Source organism: Dendropsophus ebraccatus, chromosome 4, assembly GCF_027789765.1.
Source record: "Dendropsophus ebraccatus isolate aDenEbr1 chromosome 4, aDenEbr1.pat, whole genome shotgun sequence".
Classification (NCBI taxonomy): domain Eukaryota; kingdom Metazoa; phylum Chordata; class Amphibia; order Anura; family Hylidae; genus Dendropsophus; species Dendropsophus ebraccatus.
Window position 1 is genome coordinate 154,051,259 of NC_091457.1, and position 22,710 is coordinate 154,073,968.

At 37.9% G+C, this 22,710-nt stretch overlaps 1 protein-coding gene across 7 annotated transcripts in view; it reads right to left on the reverse strand.

Annotated features, from left to right (window-relative positions):
* LHX9 (LIM homeobox 9) overlaps positions 1 to 22,710 on the reverse strand; it is a 48,542-nt gene that overhangs the window by 21,284 nt on the left and 4,548 nt on the right. For 3 of the 7 annotated variants that reach the window (XM_069967514.1, XM_069967510.1, XM_069967509.1), the window contains exons 2-4: positions 20,175 to 20,428; positions 13,320 to 13,522; positions 10,211 to 10,572 (exon numbers count right to left, since the gene is read on the reverse strand). In XM_069967514.1, the coding sequence (XP_069823615.1) occupies positions 10,211 to 10,572; positions 13,320 to 13,522; positions 20,175 to 20,351 (742 nt within the window). In that variant the 5' untranslated portion in view covers positions 20,352 to 20,428. The remainder of the gene's footprint in view (positions 1 to 10,210; positions 10,573 to 13,319; positions 13,523 to 20,174; positions 20,429 to 22,710) is intronic. The other 4 variants (XM_069967515.1, XM_069967511.1, XM_069967513.1 and 1 more) reach the window with 2 other exon arrangements.

The window sequence follows — 22,710 nt, forward strand, 5'->3', positions numbered from 1 at the left end:
GGGATCCTGTACTGGAGGAATTATAATGATCGCAGCGTCGTCTTCTTCTTCATTCATCTCACAAACACAGAGAGAGAATACGTGGGAGGGGGGATTAGAGGAGGATTCACACACACAGCAGTTCTTAATGCATTTATTCTTTTCTTCTAAATCCACTCCCTGCTTTGGCTCAAATACTGCAGTAGTGTTTTGTTTTTGTTTTGTTTTGGGGTTTTTTTTCCCTATAAAATGCTCTGTGTGACAATACACTGCAGGGTCAGTAGGATGGCAGAGCTCCATGTGCCTGGACTGTGTAGTCACAGAATGTTCATGTTATTGCTATAAGGATATGGGGATAAGTGGCTGCCAACACCTCTGATTACACTTATCAGCCATGGCCAAATCTGACATGTCGGCCCTTATATTCTCATCATAAGACATCAAGGTCCAGGACATTTGCTAACAACTATCTATTGTGTTACTGGGTAGGAGGGTGGGCACCTCCAATATCTTGCCTAGAGGCCTCCCATCAGCCCCAATCTGGCCCTGCACGACACACAGTAAAACAAGAGCAGAGACTGTTATATTGAAGAGACTGTAACCAACCGCCTGAGATACACAATGATTCTTTCTCATTCTAGGGTTACACATTCACAGATTAGGCCCCATCCAGACAGATTGCTTATTGTACATATTGTTGCATTCACTTTATATTTTAGTAAAATTTTTGCAAAAAAAAAAATTATTGTAGTAAACTTTACCTAATTTCACCTAAATTTTAATCCTTCATCTAAATTATTCACAGGCCCCCATACACATTAGAAAAAAAGTAATCTGATCCCACCGATGTTAGTGGGAATGACCAGCTATCTCACATGTATGGAGGCCTCCAAATTCTCTGGGAAGAAGGATCAAGCTTCTGACTTTTTCCGCCGTTTCCTATTAGTCAGACAATGATTTCCAATTTCTCCACATTTCCACATTGCTTTACTAGTAAAACATCTATGTGCACACCCAACCTTAGTGAATAAGGTTTCTGTTGAGAGAAGTAAGCCTGACGCCGACTTGACCCCCTAAATGGATGCCATATGCTTCCTGTAACACTGGTCTGACCTTTTTTCAGGAATATATACTGAATGACTACTGACTATTGTAACTGGGGTGAAAGTCTGTACTACATGAAAGCTCTGCAAACATTAAAAATTAATAATGAAATGTCCAGAGAATCCATTAGGGGGCAGTGCAGCACCGTCCTGTAATGCTTCCCAACAGCTGCAGGCACAGTGCACTGTACAGTACATTCCTTAGAGGGATTCATTCACATTCACTCAGACAATCCAACTTACTAAAAAAGAGCATACCATTATATATAGTAACTAATTCTATAAATAGAAGGATGTAAGGACCATGCGCCAAAAACACAGCCTGATCCATGGGAAGTAGATGATAGATAGATAATAGATAGGAGATAGATAGAATAGAAGATAGATATATTGATATATAGATAGATAGATAGATAGATAGATAGATAATAGATAGGAGATAGATAGATAGATAGATAGATAGATAGATAGATAGATAGATAGATAGATAGATAGGAGATAGATAGATAGGAGATAGATAGTAGATAGATAGATAGATAGATAGATAGATAGATAGATAGATAGATAGAGAGATAGATAGGAGATAGATAGATAGATAGATAGATAGATAGATAGATAGATAATAGATAGATAGGAGATAGATAGATAGATAGATAGATAGATAGATAGATAGATAGGAGATAGATAGATAGATAGATAGATAGGAGATAGATAGATAGATAGATAGATAGATAGATAGATAGATAGATAATAGATAGGAGATAGATAGATAGATAGATAGATAGATAGATAGATAGATAGATAGATAATTATTATAATAAGATAGATAGATAGATAGATAGATAGATAATAGATAGATAGATAGGAGATAGATAGATAGATAGATAGATAGATAGATAGGAGATAGATAGATAGATAGATAGATAGATAGATAGATGATAGATAGGAGATAGATAGATAGATAGATAGATAGATAGATAGATAGATAATAGTTATTATATTAAGATAGATGCTGATGATAATAATAATAATAATAATAATAATAATAATAATAATTATTATTATTATTATTATTATTATTATTAGATAGATAGATAGATAGATAGATAGATAGATAGATAGATGTGGGGATGTAGCAGTTTGAAGCTTATAACCCTGAGCTCTGTTATACCTCCCAGATTTCCCTACCGTCCTCTAGAACTCTCTTATAGCAAATGCGCAATGATGTTAAATAAACTACAAATCCCTGGTGTCTGGAATCCTCAGGATCAGATGCTAACATATTGCAGATGTTACACAGGATAGAAGGGTAGTACAGCTCACCGCCACCTTCTCATACAAGGATCCCCCAGCAGTCCCTGGTTAGCATAGCCCTGCATCATACATCCAGCTCTGCCTCTAGTACTAATACCAAGGTTGATCAATAAACATAGTCAGACTGCATCAATCACATATTAATATAAAGTGGCCGGACTAATGCACTGGAAGCCAGGACCAGACTGGGACAACAAACCACTGACCGCAAGAGAGAAGACCCAAATGGACCATAGGGATAGAGAACAGTCCACACGGCCCCTATCTCTATACAGACGCTCTCAGTCTTTATATAATAAGGCAATAATATCTGCTTTGCTTTCTTTACCAACGATTCACAGAAACGTTTCATCCTGTTGTATGAAGATACAAAGGTTACATTGTTCTAAGTTATTCTTCTCTGCAATTCATGGGATAGCTTTGATTTTGCCTTATACTGACCTTAGTGATTCATTATAACACATGGACCAAAGCAGCGAGCAAAGTGCTAAACAGGCCGACATGACCAGTTGTGCAGATAAAACAGAGTGCGCATTATAGAAATTCTCTATATATCTATTGCAATATCTTCTATAGCCTCTATGATGTCATTGTTTCTATAACATGGGTAGTCGATATTCTCCAATAACCAAAAAATCTGTAAAAATAACATAATCGTACACTTCCATCCATCAGTGGCTGTGAAACATTGCTGAGCTGCCACGTATACAAGTCATACGATCTCCTTATCACAAATCCTATACAAAGAAGATCATATAGTTTTGGAGAATCGCTGTTTCCTAGACCCTAACATTGATGCCCATAGAAATACAAACATGAAACGTCCCATTAGGAAGAGCAGACATATGTTTCCTTATATATCATTGAGGGATGCAAATGTGTTCCTTATTCAGATGAATGACAACCTAGTGCTATAGGTGGAAAAGTTACTCATATAAATAAGATCCTACACTGTGTTCATTGCTCCAGACTCAGTTTACTTCTAATACGGACATTCTGTGCCTCCACGGTATCATTATATGAATCACAGCTCTATATCCTCCCTTTATACCGCCATAAAGATAAATGATACAATTCTAGCAGCCTGTAGCCACCACTAGGGGGAGCTCACTGTAGACAGGTCTGTTTAGCTGTCAAAGACTCAATACTACATCCGTCTTCAGTAAGTTTCTTCTAGTGCTGGTTGTCATATTTGATCATTTCATCATCTCCCTCCTGTAGTATAGTATAATGTTCACTGTGCAAAGCCAAACCTGACAATTTTAACAGGACCAGTTACCTAATGAGTATAGTGAACTCCCAACTCATCCTTAATGGCGGATGTCAGAGGAATCCAGAATTGGGGCTATTGGATTTCTACTGTACAATCCTTATGCCCTTGGGGAGGTAAGCTGCCACCAGAGGAGTCTATGTATGTGGCCTGCTATAGCGTTGTAGAGGTGGCAACTACAACTTATCATACTAACTTTAATGGTATCATTATATTCTCCCAAAGATCCCATCACCATTTCTCCTGCACAGTGTTGCACAGGCCAGAGAACTGCTCTAAGTGCATGGGCCTATGTTGTAATTGCCAGCAGCTTATTGGGAGGAGGGGCGGACAGTTTAGCCCCCAACAATAAGGAACCATCACTTCCTATAATAAATAAAATACAAAGATCGCCAACATTATATATTTATACCCAGGACTGTAGCTATAACAACAGGTCATACTCTCCAAATAGAGAAAAAAAATCTTCACCAGCACAGAAAGGATTCTTTACTGTAAGAGCAGTGAGACTATTCAACCCTCTACCAGAAAAGAAATAAGAAGGGGCCTGGATACATATCTAGTGATAATATTACAGGTTATAGTCACTAGACTAGGGAGAAGGGATTTATTGCGATTGCCAGAGTTAAAGGGGTTATCCACTGCTACAAAAACATGGCCACTTTCTTTCAGAGACACGACTCTTGTCTCCAGTTCAGGTGCAGTTTGCAATTAAGCTCCATTCACTTCAATGGAAATGAGCAGCAAAACTCCGCCCAAGCTAGAGCCAAGAGTGGGGCTGTTTCTAGAAGAAAGTGGCCATGTTTTTGTAGCGCTGGATAACCCCTTTAAGTCAGGAAAGACTGGAGAAAAATTGGCCTCTACCTCTATCTGGATGTTTTTGCCTTCCTCAATAGTGGATATCCCTATGTCTTTTCTTGACCTTAAGAACTATGGAACTATGTTACTTTTTTTCCTGCAGCGAATCCAATCAAATATGGCGACCGGAAAGTTATTAACGGGTGAAGATTTTTTCCTTTAAACTCCATAAAATAAACCATTTTCCGTGGCAAGGACAATTTGATCCAATTGGGTGACAGTGAAAGATAATTGGTGATAAATGGCAGGTGTCTGTAATTCCCGGGTGGCGGTGAAGGGGTTATGAGATACGGAGGAGCTCAGGGTTTTACTGGATTATTAAGCGCTGGTTGTCGGCCAAGGGATTCCTGTGTCAGTCCTAATTAATAGGAAATAATTAGCACAGGAGGTGCCCGGCTCGGATACAGCACGCATCACAGGACGCGGAAATGGAGGATTTTCCAGAGTAAACGCAGTCTGGGGTCAGAGTTGGTCAGAGGATCCTACAGACTGGTTTTGATCATATGAGAAAAACAAGATAGTAATACTGACAGACCCACCGCCCTATAGTAACACATACTTTATAGTAACACATAACCTTTCTATTACTGTTTTGCCTCTGTAAAATACATGTGCCAGACCTAACGCCTCCATAAAGGCTCCACCATAGGCCTTGGTGTATTGGGTTAGCTATGGTACTGATGTAGATAAATGCCTTCATTATTTTATTCGTTTATATATCGCTGACATGTTCCCTAGCACCGTACAGAGATCATCACATTTGTCCCAGTTTCCATTGGAGCTCATAGTCTAATTCCAGTATGTTTGAGCACGTGGGAGAAAATTGGGTTGCTGAGAGGAGAACATACAGTCTCTATGCGGATGTTGTCTCTGGTCGGATTTTAACCTAGGTCCCCGGCACTGACAGGTCCCCGTACTAACTACTGAGCCACCATGCTGCACACTGTAAATGGGTTGAAACTGTTTTTCTGAGACTGAGATCTAAAACCTCCATGTCATAGATATAAATAATAAAATTCTAGCAGCCTGGAGCCATAACTAGAGGGAGCTAAGATGCTTACTAAAGTCAGATCTATTGTTAGGTTCAACAGGATCTGTAGAAATGGCCTCCTACTGGAAGCTGCGGGGTGCCAGAATCTGTATCACATAACAAGTGGCCATGTGAAGAGAACTAAGGGGTCTCTAACAGGAAAATTGAGTCAGCCTTCTTCCCTCACTTACCCCCTTCTTTTCTTTTCTCCCTACTCTTCCTTCCTTCCTTCCTTCCTCCCTCCCACCCTTCTTTCTTTCTTTCTTTCTTTCTTTCTTTCTTCCTTCCTTCCTCCTTCCCTCCCTCCTTCTTTTCCTTTTTCATTTGCTTTCATCTATTTCCCTCCATTCTTCCCTTCCCATGCTTTCCTCCCTTTTATCATTATTCCCTTTCATTTTTCTACCGCCTTTCTTCTGCTCTGCCTCCTTCCTTCTTCCTTTCCTTTCCTTCCCCTCCCCCCTACCTTTCTTCCTACCTTTATTTCTTCCTTCCTTCATTCCTCCCTACCTTCCTTCCTTCCTCCCTTCTTTACTTTCTTCCTGACTTCCTTCCTCCCTTTTCTTCCTTCCTTCCTTCCTTCCTTCCTTCCTTGCTTCCTCCCTTCCTTTCTCCCTTCATTCCTCCCTTCCTTCCTTCCTTCCTTGCTTCCTCCCTTCCTTCCTTCTTTCTTCCTTCCTTCCTTCCTTCCTTCCTTCCTTCCTTCCTCCCTTCTTTCCTTCCTTCCTTCTTCTCTCTCTCTCTCTCTGTAAGTCTATGGGATGATCTTGTCTCGCATGTACAGATAGTGGGAAGAGAAGTGTTCAGCTGGGTGCTTCTCTCTTCTCCTACTAGTGAACACTCAGACGCCGAATGAGCAAGACTTTTGACTTCTCTCTATGATGTTTCAATGTGTCAGTGCCCATTATAACATAATACACATGTATGTATAATTGGAGCTCCATTAGATGCATACAACCCAAAGAGGAAAGTGAATGGGGTATTATGCTGGATTCACACATACAGCTACTTTTGTGCAGTTCTTTGAGTCAAAGCCAAGAGCACATAATAAAATGAAGAAAAAGTTTAGTGGAAAGATTAATACACCTGCTCTTTGGTGTCCAGTTAAAAACTGCATCTAAACTGTGTGTATAAATCTAGCATAAGGCTAGAGATTAGTGTATAGAGAGAACGTGCTTGGTCGAGCAGATTTCTAGATCGAGCATCAGGGAGCTCAACGTTCAACCGAGCGAACATGCTCAGTTCTATCTCCTGCCATCCATAGTAGCCTATGGACCCTGTATCCATAGTAGCCTATGGCCCCTGTATCCATAGTAGCCTATGGCTCCTGTATCCATAGTAGCCTATGATCTCTGTATCCATAGTAGCCTATGGCCCCTGTATCCATAGTAGCCTATGGCCCCTGTATCCATAGTAGCCTATGGCTCCTGTATCCATAGTAGCCTATGATCTCTGTATCCATAGTAGCCTATGGCCCCTGTATCCATAGTAGCCTATGATCCCTGTATCCATAGTAGCCTATGGCCCCTGTATCCATAGTAGCCTATGGCCCCTGTATAAGGCAAAAATACCTTCTTTTGGTATACATCATGGTGGTCTATGGATACAATCGCCATATAAGCCTGGAGTTCTCCCAGCACCTACTTTGAGCATAAGATGAGATACACGGACTTTAATTACTAATACTAATCACGTTATCTCACTAGTACATATATTCTGTGCACCAAACACAAATCCACCTAAGCTCCCATCACAAGGGGTCGGCAGCTGCGGCTATCTCATGTATCGTTGTTTGTCAGCGAGAAGATGAAGCATAACAAATGTAATTGATTCAGAGCAGATCGCGGAGAGTAATTGAGTCTGAGGAAACCCAGACCGACTCAGTAAAATGTAAGAACTGTCTAGATGGTAGACTGGGTCTGTCTGGTCCTGGAAAGCTGTAAGAATTGGAAAGTTGCCCAGTTATATCCTACAGCAAATCCATATACTCCCATAGAACTATATTATTATCTGTGTTCACTTTTGAACACCATTTTACAATTTATATAAAGCAAACTGTGTGCAGAGGAGCTGTTGCCCATAAAGACCAATCAGATTCCAGCTTTCATTTTTGAGAAGCCTTTTAAAAAATAAAAGCTGGCATCTGATTGGTTGCTATGGGCAACTTTGTAAGTACAATAGGGGAGATTTATAGCCTTATTGCAGAGATGGGAAACCTTTGGCCCCGTAGCTGTTGCAAAACTACAATTCCCATCATACCTGGACAGCCAAAGCTTTAGCTTTGGCTGTCCAGTCATGATGGGAGTTGTAGTTTTGCAACAACTGGAGGGCCAAAGGTTCCCCATCCCTGTCTTATAGCAAAATTCTCTATGTTGTCCATAGCAACCAATCACAGCTCAGCTTTCATTTCTCATATTGCGCTGGTAAAATGAAAGATGAGCTGTGATTGGTTGAGAGACTGACAGGGTGATAAGACCCCCCCAGGGCATTTATCCTAATGTAAAGTACGTTCTCTGCTGTGGTGGGGTAGCCATACACGTAGAGAGCTGTCAGACCAACACTCATTCAGTCAATGGCTATCTCTCCCGATCTTACAATACACATGAATGCTCAGCTTGAACGAGTGCTTGTATTCTCAATCAGAAAAGAGTAGAGAGCTACTGTCCTACCTATCTGGCAGCGGCTCATCCCCCAGAACAAAAGGATCAGGAAGTAAAGTGATACTGTCACCCCCCCTTACTCTCGCTTCATTTTATTGGAGCACAGTGTCACCTAGGCAGGGCTTCCCGGCAGTTGGGCCCCATCTGCTGTTAAGCCCCGCCTAGCTGACACTGTCCATTGATGAAATTAGCCAATTCTAGAGCAGAAAGAGGACACAGACACGCTTTATACAGGTATATATAGAATGTGCAGCATCTATGCTTGTGGATGGTGCGGAGAACTGCCCTCGATTGCAGAGGCTTTACAAGACACAACCAATCATGCGCCCGATTGACTTCATGATAGTCTCCTACACATTCAGGTATAAAAAGGAAGATGTGTGGGTGACTACTGATGATTTTAATGCCCGCACAAAAGATGCGATCAGCTGATCACTGGTTCTTTTACACAGGTCCATGAGGGTCCCTGTCTGCTGGTTATCGGCCTACGTAAAAGGGACACTAAATCATGAGCTATGGACTACTTTTCTCTATACTAAACTAAACATTCTAATTTGGTAATGGCATTTCTATATTCCTATATTTTAAAAAAATGTTTATTAATAGAGATGAGCGAACGGTGTTCGTGTTCGAGTCGATCCGAACCCGAACGTTCGGTATTTGATTAGCGGGGGCTGCTGAACTTGGATAAAGCTCTAAGGTTGTCTGGAAAACATGGATACAGCCAATTACTATATCCATGATTTCCACATAGCCTTAGGGCTTTATCCAACTTCAGCAGCCACCGCTAATCAAATGCCGAAAGTACGGGTTCGGATCGACTCGAGCATGCTCGAGGTTCGCTCATCTCTATTACCTTAAAATTCTAAATTTGTATCTCATCTTTGAGCATAATGTTTCTCCTTCAGGAGATCAAACCGGTATATGGAGTCTTACAGGCAATGCTCCATAGCAAATTAAAAAAAAAAGTAATTATTGTGATGATTGGCTAGATGAGACTCAGGGGGGTACTGGTTCTGTATGAGAAGTTCCTATAGGTTAAATAATACACCTAGTTCGGTCGAATGGTCTAGAATATAGATGAGCAAAGTGAATCTGGCGAATCGCGCTGTCAATTTGCTTCGTTCTGCGCAGCGAATTTCCGACGATTCATTAAGGAAAATTGCAAAGAAACAAAATGACGCCTCACAGGCTGTTTGGAGCATCACTGGACGGGAGAAAGTGATTAACCATAATCCATAGCGCCCGTCCAATCAGCTGCAGGCCCTTCTGTGATGTCAGCACCTCCTCCCCTATATAAGGAGGTTCGGTAACGGAGGTGGCCAGTCGGCTGTGTGTGTGGAGGAGAGAGCAGGATGGCAGCAGGCAGTTAGAGCAGAGCAGGGAGAGACTAACAGAGATATAGGGACAGAGAGGAGAGGAATGGCGAAAGTCGAATGAATGACTGGCTGATTGACTTTTTTAAAATTGTGATTTTCCGATTTTTGAAACTTTTACAACGACAAGCTTTAACAAACTTGCCCTTCTGTAATAGTCCCAGTATTGTAGCTACTATAGTTTTGGCTTTTTTATTGAAATTCATTAAGATTCAATTTGCGAATCTTAACGAGTTTGACCAAAAATTTGCCAAGCTCGCAAAACGATATTCTGTCTGCTTCGCTCATCTCTAGTTTGGACGCCACCTAACGGGGTAGCTAGGTAGCCCTATTACAGGCAAATGGTCTAATGGTCTTTCTCTATAGTAGGTATGCCCTTGGGTACATCTAATAAGCTGTATAAGAGAGACCACTTTCTTCCTTCTGGAGGAGAGCTGATTTCCAAGCTTTTTATCTCATATTTCTGACTTTTTCCTTTTACAACTCCCAGAGGCTTCTCTGTAGAAAAAAGCAATAACCTCCTTCATAATAGATGACCTCTTTTGCTTTATTATTTTAACAAATTTCCCAATACATAATGGATTTATCCCATATCAACTTCCCTGCAAAATTAAGATTCTTACCTGAGGTGTAGTTGATGATGTCTACTCCCAGGGCCGGACTCTTCCTCTTCCTGGGTCTCCCCTTTTGCACTGCACCTGTTCCATTGGTGAAGTAGGGAAGGGTGGACAGTCCTCCGCCTTTGGCTGAGAGCTCAGTATAGTTGAGTTGAGGATGGAAATCTCCCTGGACCAAGAGCTCAAAGTGAGCCCGGCAATAGACTAGATTTTCCTTCATGCCAAAATGGTCTCCTGTGCTCAGGGTCTTGTTGCACGTGGTGCAGGTGAAGCAGCTTAGATGATAGACGGACTCTCTCGCTCTCATAACCATTTCTGAAGCTGAAATGCCAAGGTGGCATCGAGCACACCTCTGCACCGAAAACCTTCTGGAGACAAGCAAAACATTCATTCACTGAGGGCACTTTCAATGAAATCAATCCACATGAATGTTACTGTGCTGGAAATGACATAGACCACCCATTATATGCATGTTATATGTGCCATAATAGCGCTAGTCTTATTTAGCTTATAGCTATATGTATACTGCCAAGACACGTACCGTTCATTGATTTAGTCACATTTTTGTATGCATTGTGTCAGCTAGCATACTACTCATTTTGTATGAGAATTTTAAAGCCATCTATTACTCACCTTACTTACCTTACCCCCCTGCTGCTGTTCTAAAGCCTATTGGTCCCTGTTCACCTCCACTTCCTGGTTCTTTCTTGACACACAGGAAAGGCCCTCACAGCCAATCACTGGCCACAGAGGTGACCCGCCTCCACCAGTGATTGGCTGAGCGGGCTTTTCTTGTGTGTCAAGATAGAGGCCAGGTGGAGACAGGGACCTGTGAGCACCGGAACAGCAGCAAAAGAGAATAGTTTTTGCTTAGTTGTATTTATCTGGCTATATCAAAGAGGATGTACCATCAGGTACATCCTTTTTAATATGACCCACGGATAGAACGGCGCCGTCACAGGGAAGCCGTTGCCATGGTCGGGTTCCCGTGTTCAGCGCCGTTCTATCGACGGGTACCGGGCAGGGGCTGAAGCACTGGAGGTGGGCCGGGCCGCCCCAAGTGGGAGGGAATTCCTTCCCCTCTATGATGCGGCTCCTTTAGATCAATTGAGCCGTGTCATAAAGGGGCGGGGGATTCCTCCCACTGGGGGCGGGCCGGCCTGCCTCCAGTGCTTCAGCACCGGCTCGGGACCCGTGGATAGAACAGCACCGTACACTGGAACTGGGTCGCAGTTCAAAAAACGGACTGCGGCACCGGCTTCACCATGACGGTGCCGTTCTATCCGTGGGTCATATTAAAGAGGATGGACCTGATGGTACATCCTCTTTAAGTAGTATTCTGGGAGTTTATTCACACATGTACAGTGTCTGGAGTTTTCCTCCAGCGGGCTAGTAAAAATGCATTTGTCAGTGGGATCTTTCCATGAATTAACCCAACCTTACTGGGCCAATGTTGTATCTTTATAGACTGTAATGAATAGTGACCATCCATGACATATGGGACACTGAATTTATCCAACCAGTCAGTGACCACATGTGAGGCCTCACCATCCCTGTTTACCAGACTTGGTTAGGCCTCTAGATATCCTAAGATGGTTGTTGAACTGTTTAATTAGGTTCATATTCACTAAATTACCTATCTGTATTCTTAGGCTATGTTCATAGAAACTGAAATGACAGACTTTTTTTTTTTTTTTTTTTTTTTACGACCGTCTTTTCATAATTACTGCCGCAAATAATGATCATAAAAATTATTTGCGTTTATTAAAAGACGAATGTCAAAATGACGCCCGTCCAAGAAGACGGCCACAATAACTCGTTGTGTGAACATAGCCTTAAACTTTCATAATTGTGAAAAACAGGTATAATTCCTCAATCACTGCAGGTCCATTTTATCCATTTGTATCGAATCACATTATATGCCGAAGGCTGTCTAAGCATAATGGCAGCAGCTGGACAGCCATAGGTTGGAAAACACTGGTGTATGCCAATGGTTCCTAACCATAGTCATTGCAGCTGCTATGGGGGCCCACTGAGGTACAAGAATTATATTTATTTTAGTGGGGGATAACCCTGGCGTGAATTGGTGTATTATGTGAGTAGGTAGCAGTAGTTAAGGGTGTGGATAACAGTGCCATATATCAGTGTCTTAACACTATGGTGGTGGTGGAAGGTGGGGAGGATGCTAATTTTTTATTATAGGCCAATTGCCAGAGTCTACCAGCAAGATTTGGAATGGATGGGCCCAAGGTCAGTCTTGAGTTTATAGATGTGGGTAAAGAGAGTCTTTAGACGGCACTTCTGTGTCTATGGGTGGTGCACGTAGTAGGATAAAATTCCAGCAATACTGTAGAAAGTCAGTGTCGGCACTCACTATAAATGCTTCATAGTTTTATTGTAGAAAATTAGTTTCCATCATAAACACAACAGGACATTTTGGCGTTAGCCTTTCTCAGCCGAAAGGTCCTGTTGTGTTTATGATGGATATAGATATAGTGGGTAGGCACTAAAAGAGTCTGAATCAGGTCAGGGGGATTCTAGTGGACTCAAGCTTTGACAATAAGGTGGAACCAACATCCTGGCAGAAGGCTACTGCATTTGGAGCTCATTTTGGAGCCACCTACCAGAGAGATCTATGGTCCCATGTTGCACCAGGCTAACCACTAGCAATTCAAAAAGTTTCCAATCAGATTATTAATGGCCACAGGATTTTACAGATAAACAGCGGTCTCATTCACAAAACCATGAGGTTCATAGCATCTGCTTCCATTGACAACCTCTTTGGAGACCATTTGGACCCATTTGGCTGCAATGTAACTAAAGTCGGACGTGATAGGTGCTACATAGGGTTCCTATATATGTATGTTAGTAAAACAGTGTATCATCATATTGCATACCGTGTACATTCACTTTTGCCTATTTTGTTCAGTATTTGGCATCAATACTGGAAACTAGGAACGGAACCAACACAAAGAAAAACTATAATGGAAAGATTTGCAAATCCTCGCTCCTGGTGAATACTGATGCAAACTACTGACCCACATGCAGCCAAGTGAAGCATGACTCCATAGCTGCGTTATGTAACCTCATTGGGACGGTCTACACAGTGCTGTACCTGTAGTAATCTTCTTTACAATATATGCTTCCATCTTTTGCAAAACAAGTCAGTTCTGATTCCAAGGCCAGTTTACATTCACAGCATTTCAGACAGCGGAGATGCCATTGCTTGTCCACAGCCAAAAGGTAGTATCTGTCAGAGATCTTCCCTCCACATCCTGCACACAGAGCTGGCTTCTCCGGGCTGAGTGGCGGCATTCTCTGCGGTCACAACCAGAGGAAGAGTTACTATACAGACAATGATGCTGGAGGACAAGCATGGTGACATATTCATAAAGAACTAATTGTACCAACGCTGCAAATAAGGAGCATATGTGGCTGCTTTACTGCTGAGTAATAGCCGGTAGAGGAAGGACCACATAGGCCTCAACCCAGGACGGCAAATGTTAAGATGTGGCTGCTTTTATTTGCTATTTTAATGTGTTTCCATATTATATATTTACAGAAAATGACAGTTTCTATCTATGATTATAGAAGAAAAGTACAGAAAAAGGTCATCAACGCACTCAACGCACTCATTCTACATCTAAAGAACTGTAAGCGGCCAAATATAACAAGGCGTTTGCTACTTCGTTGCACGTGTAAAGTGGATGGAGAAGAGAGTAAGAATAGATTGTGTAATATTATTATATATTGTTATTTTATATTATATTAATTTTTATTATGTTATTTTTTATTATTTATACTCTACAAATTTTATATATATATATATATATTTAGGTTATTTAAATTATGTTATACTTGATTTCATACTGTTTTATGATTTGATGTAGTTTTATGTTATGATATAGTACGATATGTTATATGATTGTATATTATATAAGTTATATTATTATATTAAGTTATTTTTCTTGTATTCTTTTATATGATGTTATATGATATATGTTAATGCTGGATTATATTATTATATTATATTGAGTTATATATTGTATTATATTATGTTTTCTTATATTCTTTTATATAATGTTATACTATTTTTTAATATTATTTTATAGTTTATTTGAGCACATAGATTTATTAGAGAAATATTTTTTTACGAGATATTTCTAAGCCCAAATTACATAAAAACTAGAAATATCATAAACCTTTAAATTATTAAAGCAAATAGTAGTGAGGGGGGGAATATAACAATTTTACACATTATAAAGTGCAGAAATATTTTGGCAGTCATGCTAAAAATGTTGACTGTCGCAGGTCAAATACAGAAGGTTGGGTTGAGGATATAAGCATTCTGCTTATTATATGGGCCAATGCTCCGCCAGTGGACAGGCAGCCCTATGGTTATTGGCCATGGCTGCAACCAATCTGATTGTAAGTCTGTACCGGGACGCAGGTAGTAAATATTTGATCTCCAGTCTGTCGATCAACGCCAAGCTTGGGGCGCACCAGATGGTTTTCTGATCATTTTAATAGCCGATTACCATAGACAAGACGTGAAGTGATGGATGTTACAATATTAATATAACTCAGAGAGTCAAAGTAGTTACCATATAAACTAATACATGGCGCCGGGTAATAAAAATACATGGGATAATGTATATCAAGCCCCCAAGGGTGGGAGACCAAATACTCCCATACGTGTCACTAAAATCGATATCTATCATGCTATAATATCACAGCTTCTCTAATAGATCCGGATATGATAGCATTGCAGCTGCCAACCATAACATCATAACTCTCCATTTACACATCTAGTATTGTGTATTACAGCTAACTTATAAATCTCACTGGTATTGGGTTATATTTAACTATTATTTCCAATAAAATAAAGAAAAATACCAAATATCAGCTTTTTTTTAATTAGTTATATCTATTTCAGTAAAACTGGTTACCAACGGGCACTGCAGGGTTGTCACTTAACTGATGTTGGGAAAGACAATTGAACTTGGTTATGAGCAGGAACCTGTATCACCCCAACCATTCAGGACTCTCGGGCAGCTGGGTGACAACACCCATGGGAGCCGTGATGGTGGCCATATTGGTTACCAACTATGAACCAATAGAAACAGCCGAATAGAATCATATTTAGTAAATAAAATGTAACAACTTGACAGAAGAGGAGCAATATTTTTGTTTTTATTTTTAAATTTTTTTGGTAGGGAAATAGACTGATCATGGGCATATGCACAAAAAAAACAATATATATATATATATATATATATATATATATATATATATATATATATTTACATAGTAACCTGTCACATGTTACCTGGTATTAATGAAAAATTATATATATATATATATATATATATATATATATATATATATGTATACAGCAGGACTCTAGTACTATCCCTCTAATGCAGTGATTTCTATAATGCCTTCTTTGCATACATATATAAGAAGATTTACACTTTAAACATTTACATAAAGAGCTATGGTGAAAATTGGGTGACGTTATGTTTAATATTATTAGAATTTCAAGAATTCACATTAGGAAAATTATACTTTGCAGCCATAGTGATATCTATATGACCAAAAGATTTGAAAATATAATTTTCTGTTTTCTTTTTTTTTTTCTTTTTTTTTGCATTCACGTTTCTATACCCAATGTCCTATCCCTGGGGAAGTGGTGAAAAGGGCCCCAGGGAAAATCATAAAATATTCATTTATTGCATAGTAACCTATAGAATTCTAATTCTTAGATTACGTAAAAATGGTGACTTATTTTCCTGCTTTATGTATTTAGAGCTATATAGAAACACAGAATGAGAAAAAAACTATTTTTAAAAATAGGATAGATAGGTGATAGATGATAGATAGGAGATAGACGATAGATAGATAGATGATAGAAGATAGATAGGAGATAGATAGATAGATAGATAGATGATAGAAGATAGATAGATAGATAGATAGATAGATAGATAGATAGGAGATAGTTAGATAGGAGATAGATAGATAGATAGATAGATAGATAGAAGATAGATAGATAGAAAATAGATAGATAGATAGATAGATAGATAATAGATAGATAGATAGATAGATAGATAGATAGATAGATAGATAGATAGAAAATAGATAGATAGATAGATAGATAGATAGATAGATAGATAGATAGGAGATAGATAGAATATAGATGGATGGATAAATGAATAAATAGATAGATAGATAGATAGATAGATAGATAGATAGATAGATAGGAGATAGATAGATAGATAGATAGATAGATAGATAGATAGGAGATAGATAGATAGATAGATAGATAGATAGATAGAGAGATAGAGAGATAGATAGATAGATAGATAGATAGATAGATAGATAGGAGATAGATAATAGATAGATAGATAGATAGATAGATAGATAGATAGATAGGAGATAGATAGATAGATAGATAATAGATAGATAGATAGATAGATAGATAGATAGATAGATAATAAATAGATAGATAGATAGAGAGATAGAGAGATAGATAGATAGATAGATAGATAGATAATAAATAGATAGATAGATAGATAGATACTACAGAGCTTTTAGGACTTAACTACTTTTATTTATTACATATATTATGTAGATTATAACAACAATATAAAAATATTTTGGATACAACAGTTATTCTAATTTTAATTTCTAATACCATTTAGATGCAGTTTTCTCTGACCAGTCCCACTGCTGCTGTGATTCAGCCTGAATTTTATAACTTTCTTAAAGGGACATAATACTAAAAAGAGGTTGTAATCCCCATAAAATGGGCAGATAGGAAAGGGCTGTGATGTATAGTATGCTGAGATTATATGGGAAAACATAAAAGTTTTATAATGCTCTCACCAATAAGAAGAGACAGGATGAAGAATATATCATAAATACATGATAATATGAGGTGGCGGTATTATAAATATAGCTATACACAATATGATAAAGAATGGGCATAATTTTTTATTTTCATTTTTGTTGCTGTTAAAAAAAATCGTAAATGTTTTTATTATTATATCCTTGATTAATTTTTGTTAAAATGTCAGGTTTTTATCATTTTAATCAGGATTTCTTTTTTTTTTATCCCATTAAACCCAGTTTTGGAACAGAATTGGATCACTTAATAGATCCCCTTCATTCCTCTTTTAACAAAGGGAAAAAAAAAAAACATTTGGTTAGCACCGGATCCAAGAAACCAATTGGACAAAACCTAGGCAAAGCAATGTTATTTTATGCATCACTTGTCCAATCAGTTCCAATCAGTTTTACAAAAATGGGAACCCTGCCTAGGCTTTACTTTGTGTATCATCAAACACTATGGAATAGTATTCACAAGTGGGCACATATATAACAAAACAAATCTATAAAAAATAAAACTGCCTTCGCACTCTGCCTCTTTAGCCTGACCAGCCTCCATGCTGCCAGTCAGCCATGCACTTCTCCTTGTGACCCCCCTCTCCCATTGCTCAAATAAAACCAATAGAGCAATAAGACAACCTAGAGTCCTACAGACAAATAATTAGATGTTTCCTAAAGCTTTTTAGGCCGGATTCACCAAATACTGATTCTTTCTCCTGGTTAGATTGAGACACTGCTTATAAAGCCTACAGATCCTTCCAATACAGAGGTATTAACACATTAGTATCTGTCTGGATATCTCCCCAGAGAGCTTATTAAAGTAGGAAAAATATCCCTTATCCACTAATGAGGCTTGATCTCTGTCTAATCTCTTTTTTATACTGACCCCAATTAACATTGTCTTCCTTTCTGGGGCGGATTTTTTACTTTAGATTATTTGTATGTTTATAATGTAACTAGGATTTTGTTTATTAAATTAATAGCAGCATAGGATATTAGGAGTCTAATATTAATTCTAACATAAATAAATAAAATAATAATGATAATGATAATAATAATAATAATTATTATTTTTATTATTATTATTATTATATACTTAGCACAAAAATACCTTACTAATTTTTATTTCTATTTTTTCTAACATTTATACCCTATTGAATAAATTTAAAAAAATTGTCATGTGTATGGAATATATTAAAATGCATACTAGTTGACGTTGAATACATATACTGGCAAATAAAAAAAATATTTTACTACTAATTAGATGGTTAAAAAAAAAATAATAATATATATATATATATATACACATATATAATGAGTAAAAGACATGAATAATAAATTCTAAAATCAATTAACAAGATGTCAATATTGACAGGTTTATTGTTTTAGTAGAAAAACTGAATTTTTCTAATTTTTTTTAATTTGTATTCAGCTGTTATTTATATATTTAGAGAACAACATATATTTAACAACTTAATACTTAAAGATTTGTAAAATTAGGTTAAATACAACTGGGCAGGATAATAGTATTCAATGCAGCAGTAACACAGAACAACATGGAAACACATTTCTTTAGTTTTTTTTTTTTGTTGTTGTTGTAAAATAACCTGGAATTAAATGGAAAATATAAATTAGAATAGAATTTAACTGCAGAAAGATAGCAGTAAGCATGGAGAATGGATTTTTTATAGCTATGTGCTGAATATTTAACGTGATTTTATTGCTACAAGTGTGATATATGTTATGTATGACCACATAACACTGGGGAATAATATTGGTTGTATTTATTCCTCTGGAGCATCTTCGGCTGATGCTTCAATTGCAGTGTACAGGCATATGAATAGTATAGTTATAATAGATAGATAGATAGATAGATAGATAGATAGATAGATAGATAGATAGATAGATAGGAGATAGATAGATAGATAGATAGATAGATAGATAGATAGATAGAAAGATAGATAGATAGACAGATAGATAGATAGATAGGAGATAGGAGATAGATAGATAGATAGATAGATAGATAGATAGATAGATAGATAGATAGGAGATAGATAGATAGATAGGAGATAGGAGATAGATAGATAGATAGATAGATAGATAGATAGATAGATAGGAGATAGATAGATAGATAGATAGATAGATAGATAGATAGAAAGATAGATAGATAGATAGATAGGAGATAGATAGATAGATAGATAGATAGGAGATAGATAGATAGATAGATAGATAGATAGATAGATAGATAGGAGATAGATAGATAGATAGATAGATAGATAATAGACAGATAATAGTTGATTACAGTTATTAGTCTGATGGATAAAAAGTAACCTATTATATAAATGTATAAATATGATAGAGAATAATAGATAAATAGATTTTATTTATTTAAATAATTAATTGAATAAATAAAAATAGAAAAAATATATTTTTCTAGATATTACTTTTATTTACTGCATCAACGAAAATTATTAAAACAACATAAGAAGATAAATTATAGATAGATAGATAGACAGATAATAGATAGAAGATAGATAGATAGATAGATAGATAGATAGATAGATAGATAGATAGATAGATAGATAGGAGATAGATAGATAGATAGATAGATAGATAGATAATACATAGATAGATAATAGATAGATAGATAGATAGATAGATAGATAGATAGGAGATAGATAGATAGATAGATAGATAGATAGATAGATAGGAGATAGATAGATAGATAGATAGGAGATAGATAGGAGATAGATAGATAGATAGGAGATAGATAGATAGGAGATAGATAGATAGATAGATAGGAGATAGATAGATAGATAGATAGATAGATACATAGATAGGAGATAGATAGATAGATAGATAGATAATAGATAGATAGATAGATAGATAATAGATAGAAGATAGATAATAGATAGGGGATAGATAGATAGATAGATAGATAGATAGATAGATAGATAGATAGATAATAAATAGAAGATAGATAATAGATAGGAGATAGATAGATAGGAGATAGATAGATAGATAGATAATAGATAGATAGATAGGTAATAGATAGGGGATAGATAGAGCCTGTTGTACTCACAGTTTCTCTGCCATTGACCTGGATAGTTTTGGCTAGGCGGCTATCTGCTGACTTGGACCTTCTCTCCATCTCTTCCATGATCCCTTGGATATGTCCCCCGGTTATCCCATGGAAGAGCATGGCTGCTGGTCGGAAGGGATAGGCACTTTCTTCTGTTCTGCACCCCACAATTTCCATATACAGGACCCCAAGGTTTCTTCCAGCATCCACACACACAGAGGAAGGTCAGGCAGTGAAGTGTCAGTGATCTCCTCCTGGAAGTATCACAAGGCAGCACAGTCAGCCATGGAGCATGGTATATGGTGGTGAGGAGGAGGATGATGGTGGTGGTAGTGGGATAAGTTTGGAACAAGTTGTGTCAGCAGAGCCCCTGAGCAGAGCCAGGCTGGTGAGGGGTCCCTGGTGTCCTGATGCTGCTGCTCCTCAGCCTTCCAACACTTGGTCAGCAGCACAGCAGCCTGCAGAGCCCACCACCAATTTGTGTGAGAGCTCCAACCAACCCATTGCTGATCATTGGGGAGGAGGGGCCCGGATTTTGTTAAGCAAAACAAAAGATTGTCATGCACTAGTGGAGCCCTCAGTGATGGACAAGTGGTGACAAGGGGGGAGCAGAGCCCCCTCCTCATTACCTCAGCCAGGAAAGATACTCAGATCACTTCTAGCTTTATATATATTTCATGTTCTGGAATATATCAGGTCCAGGATGGGGAGATGGTAGCATGGAGCCCCCCAACTTGTGTGAGACCATCAGAGCTTAGTGGGGGAAACTTTCCAGCAGTCTAGTGATAGAGCATCCTGGTACTGGGGTGTGTATAAGAATCTGAGTGTCAGCTCTTGTGTCTGGATATTTGCAGCTATATACAGGACTGGGGCTTATATCCTAACACCTCTGCAGGATGCTGATCATTCTGTCACTTGTGAAAGTCCTTAAAAAGCCTCCCAGGTCCCACCATGTGCTGCTGGACTCTCTTCCCCTATATTATTATTATTATTATTATTATTATTATTATTATTATTATTATTATTATTATTATTATTATTACTATTATCAGTTATAATGCACAGGTAGTCTCAGAGGCTGCCCTCTGTAGCCATGTGTCTGTTATACAGCAGGGACTGAGCTTCAGTGACACAGCCACAGGGGGATGGAGAGCGAGAAGCTGTGAGGAGGGTGAGAGGAGCCAAGTGCACATCATGATCTGCTGCCTGAGCTGTGAGGATCCAGGGAGAGAGAGAGATACACACACCAGGGATCCTGCTGTATATACTGTATGTGGGGAGGCAGGGGAGGGCTACTATACACATGGAAGGGCTACACATCTGTGTCTATGTGAGGAGAGGATAAGGAGGGAGATAGGTGAGAGATAGATAGATAGATAGATAGATAGATAGATAGATAGATAGATAGATAGATAGATAGATGATAGATAGAAGATAGATAGGAGATAGATAGATAGATAGATAGATAGATAGATAGATAGATAGATAGATAGATAGATAGATTGGAGATAGATAGATAGATAGATAGAAGATAGATAGATAGATAGATAGATAGGAGATAGATAGATAGATAGATAGATAGATAGATAGATAGGAGATAGATGATGGATAGATAGATAGATAGATAGATAGATAGATAGATAGATAGATAGATAGATAGAAGATAGATAGGAGAGATAGATAGATAGATAGATAGATAATAGATAGATAGGAGATAGATAGATAGATAGATAGATAGATAGATAGATAGGAGATAGATAGATAGATAGATAGATAGATAGATAGATAGATAGATAGGAGATAGATGATAGATAGATAGATAGATAGATAGATAGATAGATAGGAGATAGATAGGAGAGATAGATAGATAGATAGATAGATAGATAGAAGAAGAAGAAGAAGAAGAAGAAGAAGAACAACAACAAGAACAAGAACAAGAACAAGAACAAGAACAAATATAGGTAGATAGATAATGGATGGATATATAGACGGATAGTTGTATTGATGCAAGGAAAGAAGATAGATAGATAGATAGATAGATAGATAGATAGGAGATAGATAGATAGATAGATAGATAGATAGATAGATAGATAGATAGATAATAGATAGGAGATAGATAATAAATAAATAGATAGATAGATAGATAGATAGATAGATAGATAGATAGATAATAGATAGATAGATAGATAGATAGATAGATAGATAGGAGATAGATAGATAGATAGATAGGAGATAGATAGGAGATAGATAGATAGGAGATAGATAGATAGATAGATAGATAGATAGATAGATAGATAGATAGGAGATAGATAGCAGGCTAGACATGTAACCAGAATATAGACAGAGTGACATTGGAGTGAGTAGATGCAGGGACTGATGGACAGCTGGACTTGCTGGGTAATATACAGAGACTTGCAAACTTTTGTAGTTGATGCCAACCAATGGGATGTGCCCTACATTACACCAGCACTTTTGTTCTGGAAGAGGCTGTGATTGGATGAGGAGCAGCACATGTGAGTAACCATTACCTGTATAG